The 22,633-nt window shown below is 35.7% G+C and overlaps 1 protein-coding gene across 2 annotated transcripts; it reads left to right on the top strand.

The window, feature by feature from the left end:
• The first annotated feature begins 3,784 nt into the window (after positions 1 to 3,784).
• On the top strand, positions 3,785 to 21,515 carry LOC113120548 (DNA (cytosine-5)-methyltransferase 3A-like). 2 transcript variants are annotated; one of them, XM_026290416.1, is made up of 6 exons: positions 3,785 to 3,875; positions 5,824 to 6,002; positions 11,223 to 11,330; positions 19,522 to 19,750; positions 20,128 to 20,171; positions 21,303 to 21,515. In XM_026290416.1, exons 2-6 carry the CDS (start codon positions 5,892 to 5,894, stop codon positions 21,498 to 21,500), a joined length of 690 nt encoding a protein of 229 aa, XP_026146201.1. In that variant the 5' UTR covers positions 3,785 to 3,875; positions 5,824 to 5,891; the 3' UTR covers positions 21,501 to 21,515. The 2 variants fall into 2 exon arrangements, with proteins under 2 accessions (XP_026146201.1, XP_026146202.1); XM_026290417.1 differs by lacking the exons at positions 3,785 to 3,875; positions 5,824 to 6,002; positions 11,223 to 11,330 and adding an exon at positions 12,955 to 13,047.
• Positions 21,516 to 22,633: the final 1,118 nt, after the last annotated feature.

Raw genomic sequence — 22,633 nt, forward strand, 5'->3', positions numbered from 1 at the left:
AAAGAAAGGGTCGAGTTCATTACTGTAATTTATTTTGATTTACTTTTTTATTTATTTTCAGTAGACGGACAGCATTTTAGCAGCTTTTTCAGTGTACATTTGAGGAAATATTTTGGTCATTTCAAATGTTTGAGTTCAGAAGTCCAGTTCAGCATTTATGTAATATTTAAGATCAAATTGATTTAGTTTTATAGAATTTTCAAAATAGGTACATTAATGAAGAGGTGGATGTACTGTGCTCCTATTACTGGGAGAGGTTTACTAATCGTTTTGTTGATTTCTTCTTTCTAGAAGCAATGTTTGTAGTCATATTTCCTATGAATGGACATTTCTTACCTACAAACATTTGCGCTCACGTCTGACGCTGCTGTGTGTTTTTCTGGATGTGTGTGTACTTTTTGTGCCTTTCTACACAGTTGTGTGTTGTGTAAAGCTGGAATGTGAATCATATTGATGCCTTCATTTCATTTTTCTTAAATATCTGCCAAAAATGACTTGGTGGTTTAGTTTGTTTGAAGTCTTTCATCATATTTACTCTTGACTTTTGGGTTAAACTTTAGTCCATATTTAGTTTTTTTTTTTTTTTCCGCTAAGTTAATTCATGGAGTCATTTGTTTCTGGACCTCTGCATCATGTGATTCTACCTGCGGTACATGGGGCTTAATGACATCACTTCCTGTGCCCTTCGGATCAAGATCTCTTCTGTGAAAGTTGGCTGGTTTGGTGCAGGAGATCATTACGGTGCCGGTAGCCGCAGTGTTTTTCGCTCTTTGCACCGAACAACTTTAATATTTTTTAAGAAGCAAATTTTACTGAAATGAGGCTGTGATTTACATGCATGTGATTTCAAGTGATGATTTGTTGTGTTCAGAATAAATGATATCTTGAAAACAAACCAAAAGACTGGAGTATTTTTTTTCTTTTCTCTTTAATATTGACCCCTTTTCCACTATGGAATAAAAAAAATTACAATTGTGACTTTTTTATCTCACAATTCCTATAGAAAAATTTAAATTGAGAGATATATACTCTGAATTGCAGATATAAAATTGCAATTCTGAGGGGGGGATAGGAATTCTCACAATTAATTTTATATATTTGCAATTACAAAATTATTTTTTTTTTTTTACAAAAAAGTTTTAAAAAGAAATAAATTAGAAAAAGTGTGACTTATCTCAAGTTGGACCTTTGTTTCTCCAAATTACTGAGAAAACAAAATCTAAATTGTGAAATAAAAATTCAGAACTGCGATAAAAACTTGGTCAAAATTGTGAGGACTGAGAATTGCGAGAAAAATTCTTAAGTCGTCTCACAATTCTTTGTGTATAACTGAATTGTGACTGTGAGGTTTAAGCACAACATTTTTCTGATAAGAAGTTGCAGATATGATATTTTTGTTTGGGTTCTTGTTGTATTCTACTGTGGAAACAGATTTCCTACTCTTGTAATATGATGCTCTCAGTGGTTGTGGCCATATTTGCATACTACTTCTATGCACTAAAAGCATGTACTCGTCTCTAGTATCTTTCTCTTTGTATAAGTTTGTATATATAACTTCTCTTTCTCTTGTTAGGAGTTGCATCGTTTCGTTCCTGTTTGTCAACAGTATAAGTGAGATCTGAGAGTGTCAATGACTCCCCCCTCACAATGAGTACCTGTGTGTGGTGTGTTGTGTGTGGTGTGTGTGTGTGAGAGAGAGAGAGAGAGAGAGATGGGCAGTCGGAGGTCCCTCCGGCACGCTGCCAGCGTGAGCAGGCAATACGTGGAATGAATTTTAATGAGAGCACATGAACAGACGTGTACTCTGGGGGAAATCTGTGTGTGACAGAATAAGACGCTGCAGAGATTCACTCAAGGACACCATTCTCGCCCTGTCTCGCTTTCCCTGTCTGTCTGTCTCTCTCTCTCTTACAGTTATATTATTCTGCATTTGGCCCATTGGAGAGGTCAAATCCCTCAAAAAAATGGTACCATGGTTATACAAATGTATTACATGGTACTGAATGAATTGGCATTTTTGCTTGGACTTTATTTTATGGGTGCCCCTTGTTACAGTATTTATACATTTAAGTACAGAGTAATATTAAAGAACTACATGCACTGACCTATATGGGTAAGGGTTAGGATGAGGGTTTGGTTTACACTTGTATGTAATATGCATAATTTATTGTTATTACCATATATATATATGGTGGTGTTTTAAAATTGAGGAGGCAGTTATATATATATATATATATATATATATATATATATATATATATATATATGAATATGAAAAATTTATATTTTACCTAATAAAATAGAAACACATTGTTTTACATTGTAATAATATTTAACAATGTTATTTAATTATTATTTAATACCATCAAATAAAAAAAAATTCACATCTTTATCCGTTATCAGTGTGTAGAAAATATATAGAAAATAAATACCTATACATACGTTCACTGATGCTACCAGAAGGAAACAAGATGCATTAAGAGCTGGGGGGTGAAAACTTTTGAACACGATGAAGATGGACAAATTTTTCTTATTTTGTTGAAATATAATTGTTTTCCATTTAGTTCTGCCCTTCGTAAGCAACAGAAGATATTTGTATGTTTCCCGGTACACAAATAAAAGTACAATTTAACAATTGATCTTCAAATTCCAAAAGTTTTCACCCCCCAGCTCTTAATGCATCTTGTTCCTTCTGGAGCATCAGTGAATGTTTGAATCTTTTTAAATAGTTGTGTTTGAGTCCCTCAAATGTCCTCAGTCTGAAAAGATGTATCTCAAAATCATACAGTCACTGCTGGAAAGGGGTTTCAAATATGCAAAGATGCTGGAAAACTGAAAGAATCTGCAGGACCTTAAAGATTTTTCTGAAGAACGCTGCTCAGTTTAACTGTTCAGAACAAACAAGGGACTCATGCACAACCATCACAAAACAGAAAGACAGCCGAGGATCATCAGGTAACAGAACACCAGTACTAAGAACCAAGGGTTCCCAAACTTTTGAGTGGGGTTATTTTAATAATTTCAGCATTTTTTTTTGTCTTGTGGACTAAATGTTAATATCTTTTATGCACAATATCTTACTCAGGACAGTACTAAATAAAATATAACATGCATTTAGTATGATCTCTCTTATTTTTTTGAAAATTACTCATATTTTTCACAGATTCTGCAAGGGGTGCCCCAAACTTTCAGTCCCCACTGTATATATAGTAACCTATATGATAGGTAAAAAAATTTGATAGCCTGAATGCACTGTAAGTCGCTTTGGATAAAAGCCGTCTGCTAAATGCATAAATTTAATTTAATTTAATATATAGCCTATATCCAAATAGAAATAAGTTGTTTTGCATTGTAAATAATATTTAACAGTAATACCGTTTTTAATGTATTTTTTTATCAAATACGTATTTAAATGTTTTTGACTTATTTCAAGAACATTTTCAAGAACAAAAATATGGTACACATTTTCCTTGAGATTCCTTGAGACCCTAACTGACCTTCAGCAGTGTGTCAAATTACACTGTAAAATCAAGGTATAGCAACCGACCTGTAAGTAAAACACGGACATAACATAGAAATGTTTAACTAGACGCGAAGAAAAGTTATAATGCCTGAAAAATCACGTGTTTCATGGATCTCTCCAGCGTGCGCGATTACTGTGACGTCACTGCTGATCCAGATCTAACGGACTCTAGGACCCCGCTATAGCTTCCTTCCCGCTGACGGGCCTCTGCGGCGTCTGAAGCCCTAGACGGCGGAGCGGAGCAGGCCGGTGCCGGTGCCGGGGGAGGGTCAGGACGGGGAGAGACGCGGAGGGAAGACGGGCAGCGCGCGACCACCGGAGGGTTCAGGCCCGGGGCTGCATGGCGAAACGGGTAATTCACGCAGATATACACACACACCGAGCTTTTCTCTAGCATATGAGGAGGAGGAAGATGACGATGATGATGAAGATGATGATTTCAGATCTGCGCAGATGTGCGACGCAAAATCCAGCAGCTGCTGCCTTAAAAGAGTTCTCTATTCTCTCCGCTCGCCTGAGTTCATATGACATATTAATTCAGTTCAGTTCGCGAAATGAATGTGTGAATGAAGCGAGCTTGAAATCTGTGAACCGGCATTACACTTCATCATCAGGATTTAATGCAATATCTATCAATAACTTTGACTTTATCTTAACTTAGAGTGTAACTATTCCTCTTCCGTGAGAAGCGAAGGTTAAAAATAACTGCAAGCTCTTCTGGTTGATTTTGAGATGTTAATTCAAGCGAGGCCTCTTTCAGGATTATTCGTGCAAATGTGATTTATTGCAAAATATGTTATATTCATTGGTTTCTGATGTTAATGAGGTTTCAAATATTCATAAAATACATTTATAAAGCATGAAAGCTCTTGACCTATATTAGTGTATTAGGCTCATGGTCTATTATTAACTGTAATTTAATATGCGTTTTTTGAGTTTGTGTTTATTCATGAAGGTCTGTCCACTGCGAGGACACCTGTGTCAGGTGTCATGTGTGGACTGTGACCCCCACCAGGTCACGCTTCTAACCACTTGTGCAACTTTGTGACCACCTTGAGCTCTTTCTAAATGCTCAGAAATAATAGTAATATTACAGCAAAAGGAGCACGAAAAAATAGAAAGCATCTGGTGCTTTTAAAACATTATGAAGAACATTTAATAACATCAAGAACTTTGTAATCTCCAAAGAGTGAAATACAGTGAAAAGGTATTTATTTTTATTTTTAATTTATTTTTTTGATAAGAAGATGATCCTGTGATGAACCTGAATGTGTTGTAAAAACTTTATTCTGGGTTTTCCCTTTCATTTCTTCTACTTGCTCATTGTTTAACATCAGAAACGCCCTATTGTGTGTTTAGATGGATCTGAAATAGAGGCCAGGCCGAATTTCCTTTTCCTAATGGCTCATTGTGTGTTTAAAAAAATAGCCTACTTAAGTTACATTTAATAGATGTAATTAATTAATCAAATCTGGCGAGCATCATATTGTAGTTTATCAAAACGTAACGTTTACAAAAAGTTAGTCTTAAATTTCGTGTATTTTTCATTAATGTCAACTAATGATTTATCAAACATTAGGTATTCTCAAAATAGGCCTGTTTAAAAATTTCTTGAAGATGTCTATAGACTCAGTCTTGGCAGAAAAAAGAGCAAGTTTTTACTGATGACGAGCGATACACGTCATCTTTTACAGTTTTGTTTTAACCAACTTTGCGTGCGAGAGTTTTTTTTTATTATCAAATCTAATTTTATGTGAATAAGATGACAGCAAAATCTTTTCGCTCATAATCAGAAAAAGCTCCTCATGTGGTGTTTAAATGATATGTCGGAGCTTTTTAAATGAGATATTATGTGAAAATGAATGAGATGTTATAAATACACGAGAAGTGCGCTCGTTTTTCCAGCGCGTCATGGAACTAACGCGTGTTGACGCGACGCGACGCGGCCGCGTTATAAAGCGCAAAGACAAGCTGGCAGGGATTCAACGCCCGCCATGTTACAGACTCTCCACATTAAACCACAAACTGGCTGCTGTTTGTCTTCTGTGGACGCAAATCAAGTCTTTTTTGATGTGATAAGACAATCTTGCCTCATTTATATATACCAGGGGATAATGAGGGAAACATTATAGATAGCCTACTTGTGTTTCCTGTTATGCTCTTACAAAATGTGTCGCCTTTCATAGATTTTTGCCAGAATAAATCATCAGATTTCCTACAACCATGCACTGTCAATATATAAATGTCAATTTTACTCCAGAAATAAATTAATACGGTCGTTGTTGTGTTTGGTTTCTTAGGGAGAAGGAGGATTTGATGGTCAGAAGGTGGATCAGTTTCATCGCCACAAAAGTCCCTCAGCATTTTAATGTCTTTTATTTCATTTGCGTTGATTTCAAATGCATCGATCAGGCCTGTAGTGTGTTTTTGTTTCATCATGCCTCTTGATCTGGACTGTGACGCAGCGGAGAACAAAACGGTAAGAGCCACTGGTTTGTGTGTGTGTGTGTGTGTGTGTGTGTGTGTGCTGGGGAACCGAATGGAAGCCGCCTGACACGGGCAAAGTGAGAAGGACACACCAGGCTGCGAGTAAAACACACCTATTTACAGCGTCTACGAGGTCTAAGAGACTAAACTAGAACGCTCCAGTTAGAATGCTGTATTCAGCGAAGCGCGCGCTTGCACTGTATGCACGCTCTTTAATCCGATTTCGTTAAATATGACGCAACGTTCTACTTTTGACGCGTCACTTGATTGGCGGCGCAGATACGGCTGTGCAGTCGGCTATAAACTAAAAGACGTCTGAAAACTGTTTAAAAGAAATAAACGGTTGAGAAAACAAATACTCTGTTCACAACATCTAAAAAAATACTTGTATTTCCGTGTAAAACGTTGCTTATTAGTTTAAAGCCTTTAAATAAAGTAGTCTACATTCCTTACGAAAATTAACCATGGTTTTGCTGGAAATTAAAAAACAAAAAACATGGTAATTATAGTTAAACCATGGTTGCCAGAAACTAACAATGATTTTGCCACACTAAACATAATTTAACCATGGTCTTCTTTGTAGTAAAACAATATGGTTATACCAATGGTAATCAAAACGCCAAAAAAACTAGAATAAAACCATGGTCAATTTTCATAAGGGATGAATGTTTTGATTTGAGTATATCTTGTTTTTATCGCTCATGTAAGCGGCAAAACAATCAATTATTATAAATATTAAGTCGATTATGGAGCCTTTTTTTGCACAACACTCGATTTTAGAATAAATGTGGTGTTAATAAACACAAAACAATGCTTGGAATTTGTTAAACAATAAGAAAAATGAAATGCCCTTATAATAAGCAATATATTAAAGGCTTTCCAATCTCATTAGATACAAATTTTCGTGTAAATAAGTTGAATAAGTTTTACCAAAATGTCATATGAACGCTTTGCGCAAGTAGCCTAACGTGAACACAAACGCTCGCTACGCAATCACAATTGCTACAAGGGGGCCGAAATGATCTTAAATTAGCCTTTTTACCGTTCTTTGTCAGATCACACTTAAATAATTGGACTATGTCCATTTTGTCTTTGTATGCATGTTGCGCAAAATGTTTTTAGCTTAAAAGCAAAAAAATCTAGCCTATATTAAGAAAGATATGTTACACTTGTATTATAGATGCTGTACCTTAAGTTGTAAGGCTAGTAATGTATGTCATCCAAGTTGCAATAATCTAAAATTATGGCATTAATTTGATGTTATTGTAGCATTTTTTGTGTTATACCTGTATAGGTCCCTGTGATGACAGAACTAACCAATTTAAACTAATACAATCTCACCTCAGTTCTAGTCAAATGTTCTCTTTAACTGAAATGGCCCATCTTTGGAATCAGTAGGCGAAATAACCACATGGATGATTAGGGAAACTCATTAAAATCACGGATGAGTATTAACCTGGAACCCGTCAGAGAGAGAGATTTTACCGTCCTACTGACCTCAGGAATCTCGAGAGAAACCGCCGCAGTGTCATTGAGGTTACGACTGTGGGTGTGTATGAAACGCTCTAGTAACTCTCCGTAACTCTTCATTTTCCAGTTTAACGGCCGTTCGGTTATTATAAATCTGTTTTCAGCTGTTGGAGCAGCACACAGCCTCGGTAGTTTACTGTATGTACGTTGGCCTTACAGTGTTTAGAAAGCCTTGTCTAACAAACCTATGCAGCTCGAAGTCATGTGAGGTGAGGCTTGTGGTAGATTTTCATGTAATATTGTCGGTGAATTAGTTTTACGGTGTATTTTGCAGGGAAGAGAGCCAGTTTACACCTAAACCTAGCAATCTAGTAATGATGTGAGCGATTTCCAGTCTAAAGATCTGTGTTAATGTGTATTGAAAAGACAGTACATGTTGGGGGGGTGAGCTGGTTAACTGTAGTGTTTTCATTGGGTTTTGCACCAACTTTGGTCTGTTGAGCAGGTGAATCAGTTACTAGAGCTTTAGTAATCGATCTTGCGGAGGGCAAAAGGTGTGTTTGAGATCTGGGATGTGTGTGTTGTTTGCGTTGTATTGTATTGCTCTGCTCATTCAGATGCCCTCTGTGAACCCGGCTTAAGTTATTTATCGGCTGATATAGTATTTATGGCAGTGATCATATCAGTGTTTGCTTTGGCAGAGAAAATCGACCCAATTAAATGAGGAGCTCACACATTCAACACTTGTCCTGGATATGCTTTATTCTAACTGAAAAAAAAATGATTGAAAACAAATTTTACTCATGTAAAACTCAATATGAATTTATAATTAGCCATATTTGTGTCGGCATCCATGCTTTTGGTGTTATTGTGAATGCTAATAATAGGATTTCAACAGAGGATTTGAAAAAGAATGGGAATTATTTTAATTATAATACTTCGATTTTTTTAATAAAGCAAATATATATTTTTTAATATTATAATATATTATATTGTCATATATATTATTATATATTTAAATTATTTTAAATGTTATATTTTCCATTGATTTAATTTGGTGCCTATAGGACAGTGTGGAGGTGTATTTTATTAAATCATATCAGCTTTTATATATATGTGTGTGACTTTACCTAAAGATGGAGAGCGGAGTGTGTGGAAGAGAGAGAGAGAGGTGCTGGACCCAACAGATTCGTTACACCAGGGAACTTCCTCCTGTTCCCGGCCCATTCTGGTTGCTTGGCAACAGCAGTGGCCCAAAATAACCCACTGATGACCGAAATAATCCGGAGATGACAAAAGCAGACACAAAATGTCTCCGCGCTCTGATGTTCTGATGTAATACTCTGCTTTACTGTTAAACACTGACATACTGAGTCATGTTGTAAAACAGCCAACCTATGATAATTACAACTAATTATTATATTAGTACAATTACTTCCATGTTTAGCTCTGTATTATTTAATATAAGGCACTGAAAGATTGCAGTATATCATACGATATTTAATTATGCGATTTCTGTGTAATGTTTGTGTATATACTGTGTGTGTGTGTGTGTGTGTATGTGTATATATATATTCTGTTTGTTTTGAAATGACTCTTGATCAACCTTTTTTTAAGTACTTTTCAAAATAATTACAAATGTTTAATAAATCAAAATAATTATCTGTTAAAAATGAATAACTAGTTATATATAATATCATTAGAAATGCAAATCTAATCAAAAATACAGTAAAATAAAAAGTACACTGTGAATTGCGATTATACATTACCGTTCAAAAGTTTAGGATCGGTACGATTAAAAAAAAACGTTTTTGAATAAAAAAAAAAGTTTCTGCTCACCAAGGCTGCATTTATTTGATTGCAACTACACTAAAAATATAATATTGTGAAATATTATTACAAGTTAAAATAACTGTCTGTTGTCTGTTGTAAAATGTTATTTATTCCTGTGATGCACAGCTATATTTTCAGCATCATTCCTCGAGTCTTCAGAGTCACATGATCTTCAGAAATCATTCTAATATACTGATTTACTGATCAAGAAACATTTCGGATTATTATCAATATTAAAAACAGTTCCGAAGTTAATGTAAATTGTTCTTGGTATTCTCTGCTGGCTAGAAAAAGTACAAAAGAACAGCATTTATTTGAATAGAAATCATTTCTACTATTATAAATACTACAATTTTAGTCTTTAAAACACAAAAGCCTTCAGGTTTCCCACTGTTTCCTCATATATATTTGGTATTTAGCTGACATTAGTCTTTAGACTGTGGTTACGGTTCATCACGTCTCTCTTGATTGAGGCTGAAGTCTTTGATTGCTCCATTACGCTCCACTGACCCACAGTCGACTAATATGATGCAACACAGATGAGTGGAGTTCATATCACGTTCATTGGTGGTTTTCATATCTCTAATGGACTTGAGGTTAATGTTTAATGACTATTAACATACATTCTGGCAGTTTCACACACACACTCGTTTGCAGAAGTACTCCCCGGGTGACCCCTGACCTGTGGGGACTGATTAAACTTGATGTTGTCTCAAAGGTTAGGACAGAACGATTCATGAGAGACACGGGAGGCTTCTTGAATTAGATCTGCACAATGTGTTGTGGCTTATGGTTGTGTGTGATAACACTAGCGGATAAATAACATTAGTGGGCACATGGTTGCCGGGATTGTTGCCAGGGAAATGACCTCACGGTTTTGTTCGGTAGAGCAGCATCATGACCTGCTGGAGACAGTTGCTAAGCAGCATTTTCACCTTAGTAACCGCTCTCATCAGACTGGATCCCCACTGAGAGAGTCCAGACGGATCTGCACGCGCGCACGTGTGTGTGTGTGTGTGTGTGTGAATTTGTCTCTGGAAAATATGCTCCTTAAAGTCCTTAAATCTATTTTATTTTATTATTTTATTTTGTTTAGTTTTATTTTATTATACACTCATAGATCAAAGTCCTTAATATTAAAGTTCCTTTATTTTAGCTTATTAAGTGCTCATAGATCCTTCAGTTTCATTCCTTTTTACTTTTTCCTTTCTTTTCTTTTCACAGATTAAAGTCCTTCAAATTAAAAATCTGTTTTATTTTATTTAGTTTTATTTTATGCTAATAAATACTTCAAATTCATTCATTTATTATTGTTATTCTTTTATTATACACTCATAGATCAGAGTCCTTCAAATTAAAATTCATTTTCGATCATTTACCCCTTTTTATTATTATTTTAATAAAGTCTTTCAAATTGAAATTATTTTATTTTATAATAAGTTCTTCAAAGTACAATTCCTTTTTTATTCTATTATTTTACACTCTTTGATAAAAGTTCTTAAAATTACAATTGTAACATTTGAAAATTATTTTGTTTTTCTAATAGTATTCATTTATTTTTATAATATTCTTTTATTTATTATATAGGTGTGATATATATATAATATTGTATTATTACATTAAATGTCAACTTAAATTATATTAAAATAATAAAAAATGAATTCATTCTGCTGAATTTTGTCATTGGTAGGTGTTTGTTTGCTGAAGCAGTCATCGCCTCACTCATTTTCTTCTAGAGAGAAAATATTTTAATGAATATCTTCTGTGTCACTATTATCTCAGGTTACAACTTCAAATGAAAAAGAAAAGTGTGTTTTTATGTGTTTGTGTGTGTGTGTGTGTGTGTGTGTGTGTGTGTGTGTGTGTGTGTGTGTGTTTGTTGTAGTTCTGATGTGTTTGTGTGTTTTAGAGTCCAGAGGCTAAACAAAAAGTGTGTGAGGTCACACATGAAGAGAGAGTGACGGACACACCAACACGAAGAGTCGGACGACCCGCTCGAAAACGTAAAGCACCAGGAGTGAGTACATGCGTCATACACACATACTGTGTGCACAGCTACGGCTCACACACATGAACACAGCTTTAAAAAACATAATAAAACACTATATTTGCATAGGATGTTCATTGGCTTGTCTTCTGTATGGCAGTAGTTCTTTGGCATGCTTGTGAGCTGATCTGAATGTCTGTGAGTCATGATTGAAAAAGAGCAGCTGATCAAATACTGCATGAGATATAGCCTCAGCTCCATGTGTCTGTGCTCTTCATGTGTGATTTAAACAGAGACAGTTCACTCCTGTCCTTTACTCACCCTCATGTCATTCCAAACCTGCATGATCTTATTTTTTTTCAATGGAGACGTCTGTTCGAAGCTAGCATTCTAACGTTTGAAAATATTTTTTTTATTTAAGAAATGAATACACATTATATTGATCAGAAGTGACGGTAACATAACATATATAAATGCCATTTATAACATTTCTATTTCAAGTAAAATAAAGTTTCCATTTATAAAAGAATCCAGAAAAATGTAAAAATGTTTCCACAAAAGTGCACAACTGTTTTCAAAATTATTATAATCAGAAATGTTTCTTAATCAGCACATTAGAATGATTTTTGAAGATCATGTGACACTGAAGACTGGAGTAATGATGATGAAAATACAGCTGCGCATCACAGAAATAAATTAAATTTTAAAATATTATTCAAAAAGATAACAGACATTTTAAATGGTAAAAATATTCCACAATATTCCAATTTTTACTGTATTTTTAATCAAATAAATGTTGCCTTGGTGAGCAAAAACGTTAAAAAGTCTTATCGTTAACTTTTGAACAGTATTGTATAATCTGAATTTATAGTGAATATCTAGTTCATAAGTAATTTTACTAGTATTCTCATGCTGCTTTTTTTATTTATTTTTTAATACTTAAAACTTAATAGTCACCATGAGTTTCCATTGTATGGAAATTATAGTATGGCTCTCAGTAGTACCTGTCTTGTTTTACTTTCATATAAAATACTTCTTCTAAACGCCTTTTTGTCTGCACTGGAAAAAAAGAAAGTCATAAAGGTTCGGAGTGAAATGATGGTGAATAATTTCCATTTTTTTGCTGACGTGTTCCTGTCTTAAACGGACCGAGGAAAATCATTTACTCAGCTTCAAGCTGATCCAAAACTTTGAGGTTTTTTTTTTTCTGTTGAATGTAAAAGAAGATAATTTTGAATAATGTGAGTAACCAAACAGTTGCTGGTAGCCATTGACTTCCATAGTATGAAAAAAAGCACTATTGAAGTCATTGGCTACCAGCAACTGTCTGTGTTCCAACATTCTTCAAAATATCTTCTTTTGTGTTCAACAGAAGGTAGAAACTCATACAGGTTGGAAAAACTTGATTGAGTAAATGGTGTCAGAATTGCTGCATAAACTATCCTTGTAAGTATTTTCATGATTATTGATTAACTACAACCGTTCTGAGCTGACTACGGTTTAGTAATGTCAGGGACTCTACCTGTGACTGAGCCTGAGACGCTTGCACCCCCCACGCAGCATTTAGTGACAGGTAAGGGTAGGTTTACTCCAGCGCGGTGGCATGAGCAGGAAACTGTGGCCTGCAGCAGATGTGGTCACATGACCAGGAGGAAGTCTGATGAGTAAGAGAGAGAGAGAGAGAGACAGATACAGAAGAAGGTAGAGAGGAAGACGAGGTGCTGAAGTCTGTGGGTCTCTGATGATGGTAAGTTCTCATCAGTGTCTTGCTTATTGTTTTAGATGAACATCAAAGTGAACATAATCGCATCTATCAGGGTTTGATCTGTGAGACCCGAGCATTAATGGACCAAACAGATGCTGAAGTTTTGATAGGAAGGAAGCTCACACATACACGGCCAGTCAAACGTGTAGACACACTTGACTGAGTTCATGTTTCACTTGTTCTTAAAGGGACAGTTCATCCAGAAATGCCTTCATTTACTGACCCTCGTGTCGTTCTAAATCTCAGTATCTCAAGAGAACTTTGTTGTCCATACAATAAAAGTCAATGGGATCCAACTCAATATTCATTGTACTGAACAACAACAAGAAAGGTTTAAAGTTTTGTACGTTTTTCCAAGTATCTTCTGAGTTTCACTGAATAAGGCAAGTCATGTTTGAAATGAAAAGATAAGAGGATGTTTCGCTTTTTTTGTGAACTGTCTCTTTAAAAGTCATTTGCTCTAGACTTGCACTTCAAGTCAATGGTAAACGCTGTTCGCAGTCGCAGACCTTTTTTTACTTCCGTTATGTGATGTAGTTTTGAGCAAAGCAGGATGTTTGCTCAAAAATGGAGAATGTGAGGCTTTTATTTTTGATGAATTGATTGAATTGTGAAAAATGTCTCTTATTTACCAGATTGAAGTCAGCTGATATAATGATATTTGATATATGCATTTGCTGGGAAATTGAGATTTTAAAGTAGTGAAATTTTTAGTCAGAAGCATCATTGTAATCAAACAACCAGAATTGAAAATAATTATCAAAAAGTTAGTAAAATACACTGAATATATATATATATATATATATATATACATATGCCATGCTTTCCATATAGTGTTCACAAAGTAATAATTGTATTTAATAATTATAATAGAATTTCATATAAATATTCCTATAGAATTATCTGTGCCAATGTATATGAAATGTATGTGTGTGTGTGTGTGTGTGTGTGTGTGTGTATATATATATATATATATATATATATATATATATATATAAATAAATATATATATAAATATGTGTATATGTGTGTGTGTGTAGATTTTACTAAATGATGTAATATTTATATATATATATATATATATATATATATATATATATATATATATATATATATATATATATATATATATATATATATATGATTTTACAATAGACATAGCCAGTAGATGGTAAAAGAAGGGTCAAAAAAGCATCCCAGAATGCACCTGATGAAGCTGGTTGATGATTGACCAAAGTAAGCAGAGCTTGATTTTAGACAAACAAAGTTGTTTTCATTTCTTCCCATGTTTTTGTTATTAAATTATTCCCATTCTTTTGTTTATGTTAAAACGTGATACTCTCAAGTGTGAGAAATTTTCACAGGTGATGTTTACGTGTTAGTGGTTTTCACACATTAACACTGCACTGTGGGTCCTAAAAGGGTCTTAATTCACCTTTCAACAAATTAAGGCCTTAAAGGTCCCATGACATGGATTATTTCCTTTTCTTTAAATGCTTTTTAATGTTTCCTTAGGTGTACTTGTATTGTTAGTATGATTTTTACATTTAAAATTTAGAAATAAAAAGCATTTTTAGTCCTCTGGCTGGAATGCTCTGTTTGAAGGGGCGTGTCTGCAGTGAGACTCCGAGTAAACCACAACTGTTGTGATTGGCTGACATCTTTGCATTCGAAATGCATATTACATGTGAAACCCCTCTCAAATATATATATATATACCGATTTTTTCTATTACAGCTGTCGAGATTAACGAATCGTGGAAGTGTTGATTATATAATTATTTTTTCGATCTTTTCTCCATCACATGAAAGGCTGCAGTGATGAGCATTGAGTAGACAGAGTCTGTTTATTGCGTGGATGCAGTGATCTCGTCATTATTGCAACACGTTATCTCACAAAATGCTTTCACCACAGCTAACAGCAAACACATGAATACAGTAAGAGCTCCGTTGTGCAGCATAACAGCGTCATTCATTGTAACGGCAGTTTGGGCAAGTGTGCAGATATACTCGCGATGTGTTTAACAGCTCCGGAAAAAAGCAAGCGTTCTTTGATCGCTCTCTGTAGTTAAATCGCAATTTAAATAACAGATTTGTTTCATGCTACTAAGAGAAACAATGTGAAGTTGATCGTTTAGTCACAGGCTTGATTCACTGATGCATCAGTATTAAACGATTTAGAAAGAAAGTCTGTGTGAACTTGAATGATTAGCTACACTCAGAAATCACTGATCACAGATCAGACATTAATGAACACTGTTACTCACTGTTTGTGCTGGTGCTGTCGAATCCATATCATAAAAGTCTGTTTGAAACGCCTGTGCTGACATTGCGACTGAATTATATGTAAATATTTGGGCGGGCAAAGCAGAGAAAGGGGAGGTAACAATTCTCGTTACAACGTCACAACGAGGAGATTCAAGATCAGCCCGTTTGAGCTTCCATTTTCTCAAAGGCAGAGATAGATAGAAAAATCTCAATTTACACCGATTCAAATTTCTAGAAACTTGGGGACCATATACAGGCTAGGGGAACTCATATTAATCTTAAAAAACCTCAGAAAGTGAAATGTCATAGGACCTTTAAAAGGGTCTTAAATCAAGTCTTATATTCACTAGAGCCCCAGATACAGATCCCCTGTAAAGACCTTGTCTCAGAGGACCACCAGGACAAGACCACAGGAAACGGATGATTCTTCTGCACAATCTGACTTTGCTGCAGCCTGGAATTGAACTGGTTTCGTCTGATCAGAGGAGAACTGGCCCCCCAACTGAGCCTGGTTTCTCCCAAGGTTTTATCTCCATTCTGTCACCGATGGAGTTTCGGTTCCTTGCTGCTGTCGCCTCTGGCTTGCTTAGTTGGGGTCACTTCATCTACAGCGATATCATTGACTTGATTGCAAATAAAAACAGACACTATTTCAACTAAACAGAGATGACATAGCTGAATTCAATGATGAACTGCCTTTAACTGTCATTTTGCATTATTGACACACTGATTGCTAATGAATGTTGTTCAGTTGCTTTGACGCAATGTATTTTGTTTAAAGCGCTATATAAATAAAGGTGACTTGACTAAGTCATGGTATTAAATTTATCAAAAAACTATATTTTGATAGTTTTTTTTAGGGCTCCTTCCATCTATTCCTTACATTTTTTTACTTGGACTTAAAAAGGTCTTAAAAACCAGCTTAAACCCCACAATACATTTCACGCATGCATTTATCATATCAACAGACTGGTTGTACGTTATAACAAAATTGCAAAAGTGCCAGGCAAAAAGACTACAAAATTTCCTACAGATGTCTAATGAAACCATCACGGCCGTATCGTGATCTGAACGCACAGAAGGCTTGTGGGAATTGCAGTGTTTATTCAGTAAATGAATGTTAAACACTCTCCTTCGCCTCAGGGCTTGTTACGCACTTTGATGTACAGTTGCTCCTCTGAACGATTAGATCCATTTCATCTCCTTGATCTTGCAATGTCCATGGAGTTTCTGTTGTGTAATGTATTTCGCTTTAGGCCAGAAACATACTTCACACATGTACGCAAGCGCAATGAACTCTTTGATGATGCTTTCCAGCCGCTCAATTTGAGTTTGACCCATTTTGCATGCATGAGATCAAGCCTTTGTGGCTAGTAGCGTATGCATTCACTTACTCAACCATATATTTCTTTATTCAAAGAAAATGTGTAGAAAGTGTGTGCGCTTGTGTTGAAGCACCTGCAGGTCCTTTGAGGTTTATAGAGTTTCTCACCTGTTGATTTAAGACACCATTAGAAAGCACTAATATGTGTGCTACTGCCCTGATTCATGTGCGCATGCGAGTGTGTTTAGCATCTACTAACTCACAGACAGCAGTAAAAGTCACAACGGCACTCGTCAAACTGAACCTAAGAGACTTTAATTGTTCATCATAAAGTTTGCAGACGCGTAACGCTGTGGGACGTTCCAGGAGCCCCCAAACATTTGAGCTATTTCCTGCTTAATTTCTTCATTGATTGATGATTAAGTCAATGTGAAATCTACCAAAACCCTGTTTACTGTCTTAATGCACATCATTTTTAGAGAAATAATCAATCCCTGATAGATAAAATCATGTTTTGTGTAATTCAATATTCAGTTTCGCTCAGAAATATGTCACATTATTCCAGTAAAATGGGTTGTGAATACTGTTAGATGTTGATTATTTGTTTCTAAAGAGGTAAATGCTTATGAAGCATCTTTTAAAATGTAATGCAGAAATAATTGATCTTTAGCTGATCCGTGACTCCATTAGCACTAATGTGTCATTGCACCTTAGTATGTCTTTTGCAATATGAATCTATGCATATTTGCATTTAACATTTAGCAGGTGTTTTCATCTGAAGCAACGAATGGAGAATATTGCATGCAGTTTATGATACGAAAGCCAATGATGCTTGAAATATCAGGTTTCAAGACTAGAACTGAGTAGAAGCTACAGATGAAAATATATAAAGAAAAAAGGGGAAATGTTCATTTACAAATGGGTTTCTAAACTTTTTTTTATGAGCATTAACCCCTTAGACATATATATATAATGCTGAAGGTGAGGTACAATTCATATTTCTTCATTAATTAACTTATTTGAAAGTAATTTAAAAACTTTTCTGTGAGACATCATTTCACAAACAGCTTGAGTGGATCACTGCGTGGGCTCTCTCTTTCTCTAAAAATGCGCAAATGGCTTCAAATCACATCGCATCTGCACTATAAGCAAACTACAGGCTACACAGTTGACACTTTCTCAATCGAGGCAGGGTCGCATCATTACTAAAGCTTATAAATTACATTTTGTCTTTTTAATTCTTGCTAGTGTTTAAACCATTTAAATCACTGTGCGCTCATGTATACTCGCAGCGCACACACATAACGCCAGGTTCACATATTACACTCTTTGCAGTGCCTATGTGGCGCTAGATTTAAAGGAAAAGAGAGCTTTTAGTTAAACAAATGCAATCATTTTAAAGTTCTTAATTAAAGTTCTTTATGAACCGTAGGAATGCTAGTAATAAAGATTTAAATGCAAAAGAAGAGGCAGTCGAGCTGACTGTTTGTGATAACGTAAGAAAGGTAGTTTAAATGTTTTGCTACTTCATTGATCAACTTAATATATAAATCTAGAAGTAAATGCAAAAGTAAAAAGCATTAAAAAATGTTTTTGATTTATTGCATCTAAACACATCTATGAAAGACTATTACTGTACTGTGTAAAAAAAGAATCACAATGTTGAAAAAACATTTTAAGTAACAATGTTTGGATTCGAAATCAAAATAATGGATGAATGTTGTGTTTGTAGTAATCAGCCATGGATTAACTGCAGACTCCTGTGTGAAAGCACAGTGAGCACCTGTTGCTTCTGCACTGCTTGCATACTGCACATAGACTGCATACACACTGCAAACACAGTATGTGTGAACCTCACATACAGCGCACGCAATCAGGCTTGTTCTGTGTGTAAGCTATTGTGCAACAAATGCACCATTATAAAAAAGCAAAAATGCTGTGCATGATCAAACATTTAGGTGAGATAAATATATTTTTTTGAAAATATATATTTTCCCCCTTCACCACTCAAATGAAAAAATAAGGATATTAGTGTGTTACTGCTGTAACTTACAATTGTAATGTAAAAGTTTAGCTCAGTGATATCCATCTGCTAGTCTGCATTAATTAGGGAAAGTCCCTGCGACATCTGCACCCACGTTAAAGGGTGTTCACACAGAAATGGAAATTAGCCTAAAAATGACTCACCCACAAGGCATCCTAGGTGTAAATGACTTTCTTCTTTCAGACGAAACCAGTCGGAGTTATATTGAAAATTTACTTTGATCATTCAAACTGTTTAATGGCAGACAGCGGGTGTTGGAGTGCATCAGTCCAAAAGAATTGAAATAAAAAGCACCCATCCATAATAAAGAGTGTCTCACACGGCTCCAGGAGGTGAACAAGATCCTCCTGTAGCGAATCGATGCTTTTTGTAAGAAAAATAACCATATTTAAAACATAGTAATCAATTTAATGATTATTGATGACGTATGGAGGTCAGCTTTGTGCATGTGCCGATCAGAAGTGACGATTTTTTCTTACAAAAAAGCATCGACAGGAGGCCTTTGTTCACCAACTGGAGCTGTGTGAAAGACTTTTTATTATGGATGAGTGCTTTTTATTTTACTTTTCTTTTGGACTGATGCACTACAACACATGCTGAGTGCCATTAAATAGCTTGAAAGATCAAAGACAGTTTTGAATATAACTCTGACTGGATTCATCTGAAAGAAGAAAGTCATGTACACCTAGGATGCCTCGGGGGTGAGTAATTTATGGGCTAATTTTCATTTTTGGGTGTAACCATTTAATTACTCTCATTCCCTGACATATGTATCGAATCCGGCATTTGCTGAGTCATTCGCTCTATGTGTCTTCTGATAGGTGGATAGTTGTGGGCGTGTGATTGAGGGCGTGGCCTGTATTAAGCAGGCGGGGTTTAACGGTGAAGCAGAGAATCGTGTTTCAAAGAAAAACCTTGAACAGAGCGACTCCTCCCCTGACTCCACCCACCAAAACGGCACAGACACGCCTTCTGGAGCAGACGGAGACTCTGCCCCTTCCACTCCACGGAAGAAACGAGGGAGACGGAAACTCCAGCACCCGGAGCGCCGTGAGTCACCTGTCTATAGTCAGTCTGATCGACTTCAAATGTGAAATGTGTCAGAAAATACTATTTAGGATGCGATGAAAGGAATGGCACGAGGTGCTATTAGGGTGTACACTTCTTCATTTAGAATCGTCTTTCAGGAACAATTTAGTAAAAACAATGACACACTCTTCAACTGTCAACATGTTTATAACTAGCTAGCTAAATAATAAATATTTGATTTAATGGAACAAACATTTGACATTAGCTATATCGCCCCCTTAAGTACTTCCACATTGATGCAGGCTTGCATCAGTGCTTTGGCCAAGTGTTTTCCATCTGTGTCAGTTTTTCCTTTTAGCCTTGTTTTCTTCTAAATGACCTCTGTGTTTGTCTTTCAGACATTGAAGAGGACGATACCAGCAGCGACACCAGCAGAGGAGAGGTGGGGACTCAAACAGTAAAATATTGTCGAATAAGGAACATAATACATTTTGAGAATCACATTTCATAAATGTACAAATTTAAAGGACTATGGCTACAATATTTAGTCAAAAATAAAATGGCTTTTTTATTTGATAAAAATTTATTTGTTTTTAGCAAGGAGTGTTTAAGCATAAAAATATAATAATGTTTTGTTTTACAGCACAACTGTAAAACTACAACACTAATTGCGAAACTAATATAAAAGAATATTAATTTTATTTGTTTTCAAACTATTATAATATTATATATATATTAGCAAACACACATACTGTATATATATATACCAAAAAAGCTTATGTTTCATTGACAACAGATAGATTATAAGTGCTTCTTATGACAAGTGTGGAAAGATGGTTGGCGCACGTTGAGTTCCCAAATGCATCGACCCAAACTCAAAACGAGAGTTTAGTGCGAAACAAGAAACTGAAAACACTGGATCATTAGCAAACACAGTGCTATGCTTCAATCTGAAACGTTCAGTGCATCTATTTATTTAATTAAATCACAGCTTTGCAACGTGATAACCACATTAAGTCATATCGCGATTTTGGTTTTATTTTGCTTGGAGAACTGGTTTAAATGTAAACGAATTGGTCTGGACCCAGTCGGGTGGTTCAGAAAAGTCTAGTTAATTCATCACACAGAGTTGACCATCTGTGATTGATTAATCTGCTCCTGCTTGGTGTAGATCATGGGAAATAGACGACATGCTCACAAGAACATGAGAACATGCCAATGGAACATTTCAGGCTTAGTTTATGAGAGAGACATGAATGTGTAAAGCCGAAACTTGGCCCAAGTGGCACTGTGAGTCGTAACATGCCAAAGAAATGTGTTTACAGGCTGTTGAACACGTTACGGGTGTTTTATTAGGGCTACATATGCACTGCAATTCACAAACATACACAGAGTAAATAAAGCCGCCTACAAATTGGTTTACACTGCAAAACAAGTCCTTGCGAAAGTCCTAAAGATTCCTAAAGATCTCCTTGAAAAACATGTAAAGATCATGAAAGCATGAGCTGTTTGAGTCTGTAATTTAACATGTGTGTATTCCTAAGCAACTAAAAGAGTCGTGTTTGTCTTGTAGAGCGACGGGGGTCGTCTGAGGGGCCGGCAGGGCTGGGACATTAGTTTGAGGAGACGTCCCGTACAAAGAGAAACCTTCCAAGCCGGAGACCCCTATCACATCAGCCGCCGAGAGAAAGAGGAGTTGCTCGCCCGCTGGAGGAAGGAGAAGGTCAGAGAGACACCAGAAGTACAGTACCTTTTATTTACAATCTATTAAAATCTTATAAAATGTTTGTATCATTGATGTTATTAGCATTGGTTTTTCTTTTAAAGGGGTCATGAACTAAGAAATCAAAATTATCTTGATCTTTTGATATATTAGAGGTAGTTGTTGTATTAATTCTGTACGTTTCAAAAGCTCAAAACTTTCTTGTTAGTCAAAAAACCTTTTTTTAAGCCAGTTTGCCAAAGGGTAGTGAAATGTGCCACTTTTTTGTGTAATAGTGTTGATAAACACCGCCTCCACAGAAGATGATCAACGATTGCTTCTACATCGCTGCATCTTTAGCCCCGCCCACTGATTTGAGCACGTTGTGTAAATAACAAGAGCGGCAAACATAGCTCAAATCAAACGATGAATTAAAAAAAAAATTATTTCCAGACCATGTCAGTAAAATCTCTGTCCTTGGTTCACTTAATTTTACCGCCGATTTGTTTACAAACAAGGTTCAGTTGGATGTAGGATTTTCAGAAAGACTGGAACTAAAAGACAATGCTGTGGCGACTATATTGAATTCGACAGTATGTCGCAACACAAGCAGGAGTACCGTATTTATCGGACTATAAGTCGCACCTGAGTATAAGTCGCATCAGTCCAAAAATATGTCATGACAAGGAAAAATATATATATAAGTCGCACTGGACTATAAGTCGCATTAGAACCAAGAACCAAGAAAAAGCATTACCGTCTACAGCCACGAGAGGGCGCTCTATGTATTCAGTGTAGACTACAGGAGAACTGAGCAGCATTATAGCACCCTCTGGAGAGGGTAATGTTCTCTATTGGTTCATTTCTCTTAGTTCATGTAAAATTAATTTTGATAAATAAGTCACACCAGACTATAAGTTGCAGGACCAGCCAAACTATGAAAAAAGTGTGACTTATAGTCCAGAAAATACGGTAATTGTTTTTATTATGTGATCACTACTGCTTTGTCTGTTATTACAGTATTTACCCATTTTTACCTATATCACAGCAGCGTCCATCTGTGAAGGCCAGAGACTGTCAAACATACACAGCTGTTAGCCAATCATATAACTGGGCATTTACTAACGAGCGTTCTGATGGGGGTCCAAATAGGACAGAAAATAGCCTTTTACTTCTAAATAATTATGTTTTTTGAAGTAAAA

This window comes from Carassius auratus, chromosome 20, assembly GCF_003368295.1.
Source record: "Carassius auratus strain Wakin chromosome 20, ASM336829v1, whole genome shotgun sequence".
In the NCBI taxonomy this organism is placed as follows: domain Eukaryota; kingdom Metazoa; phylum Chordata; class Actinopteri; order Cypriniformes; family Cyprinidae; genus Carassius; species Carassius auratus.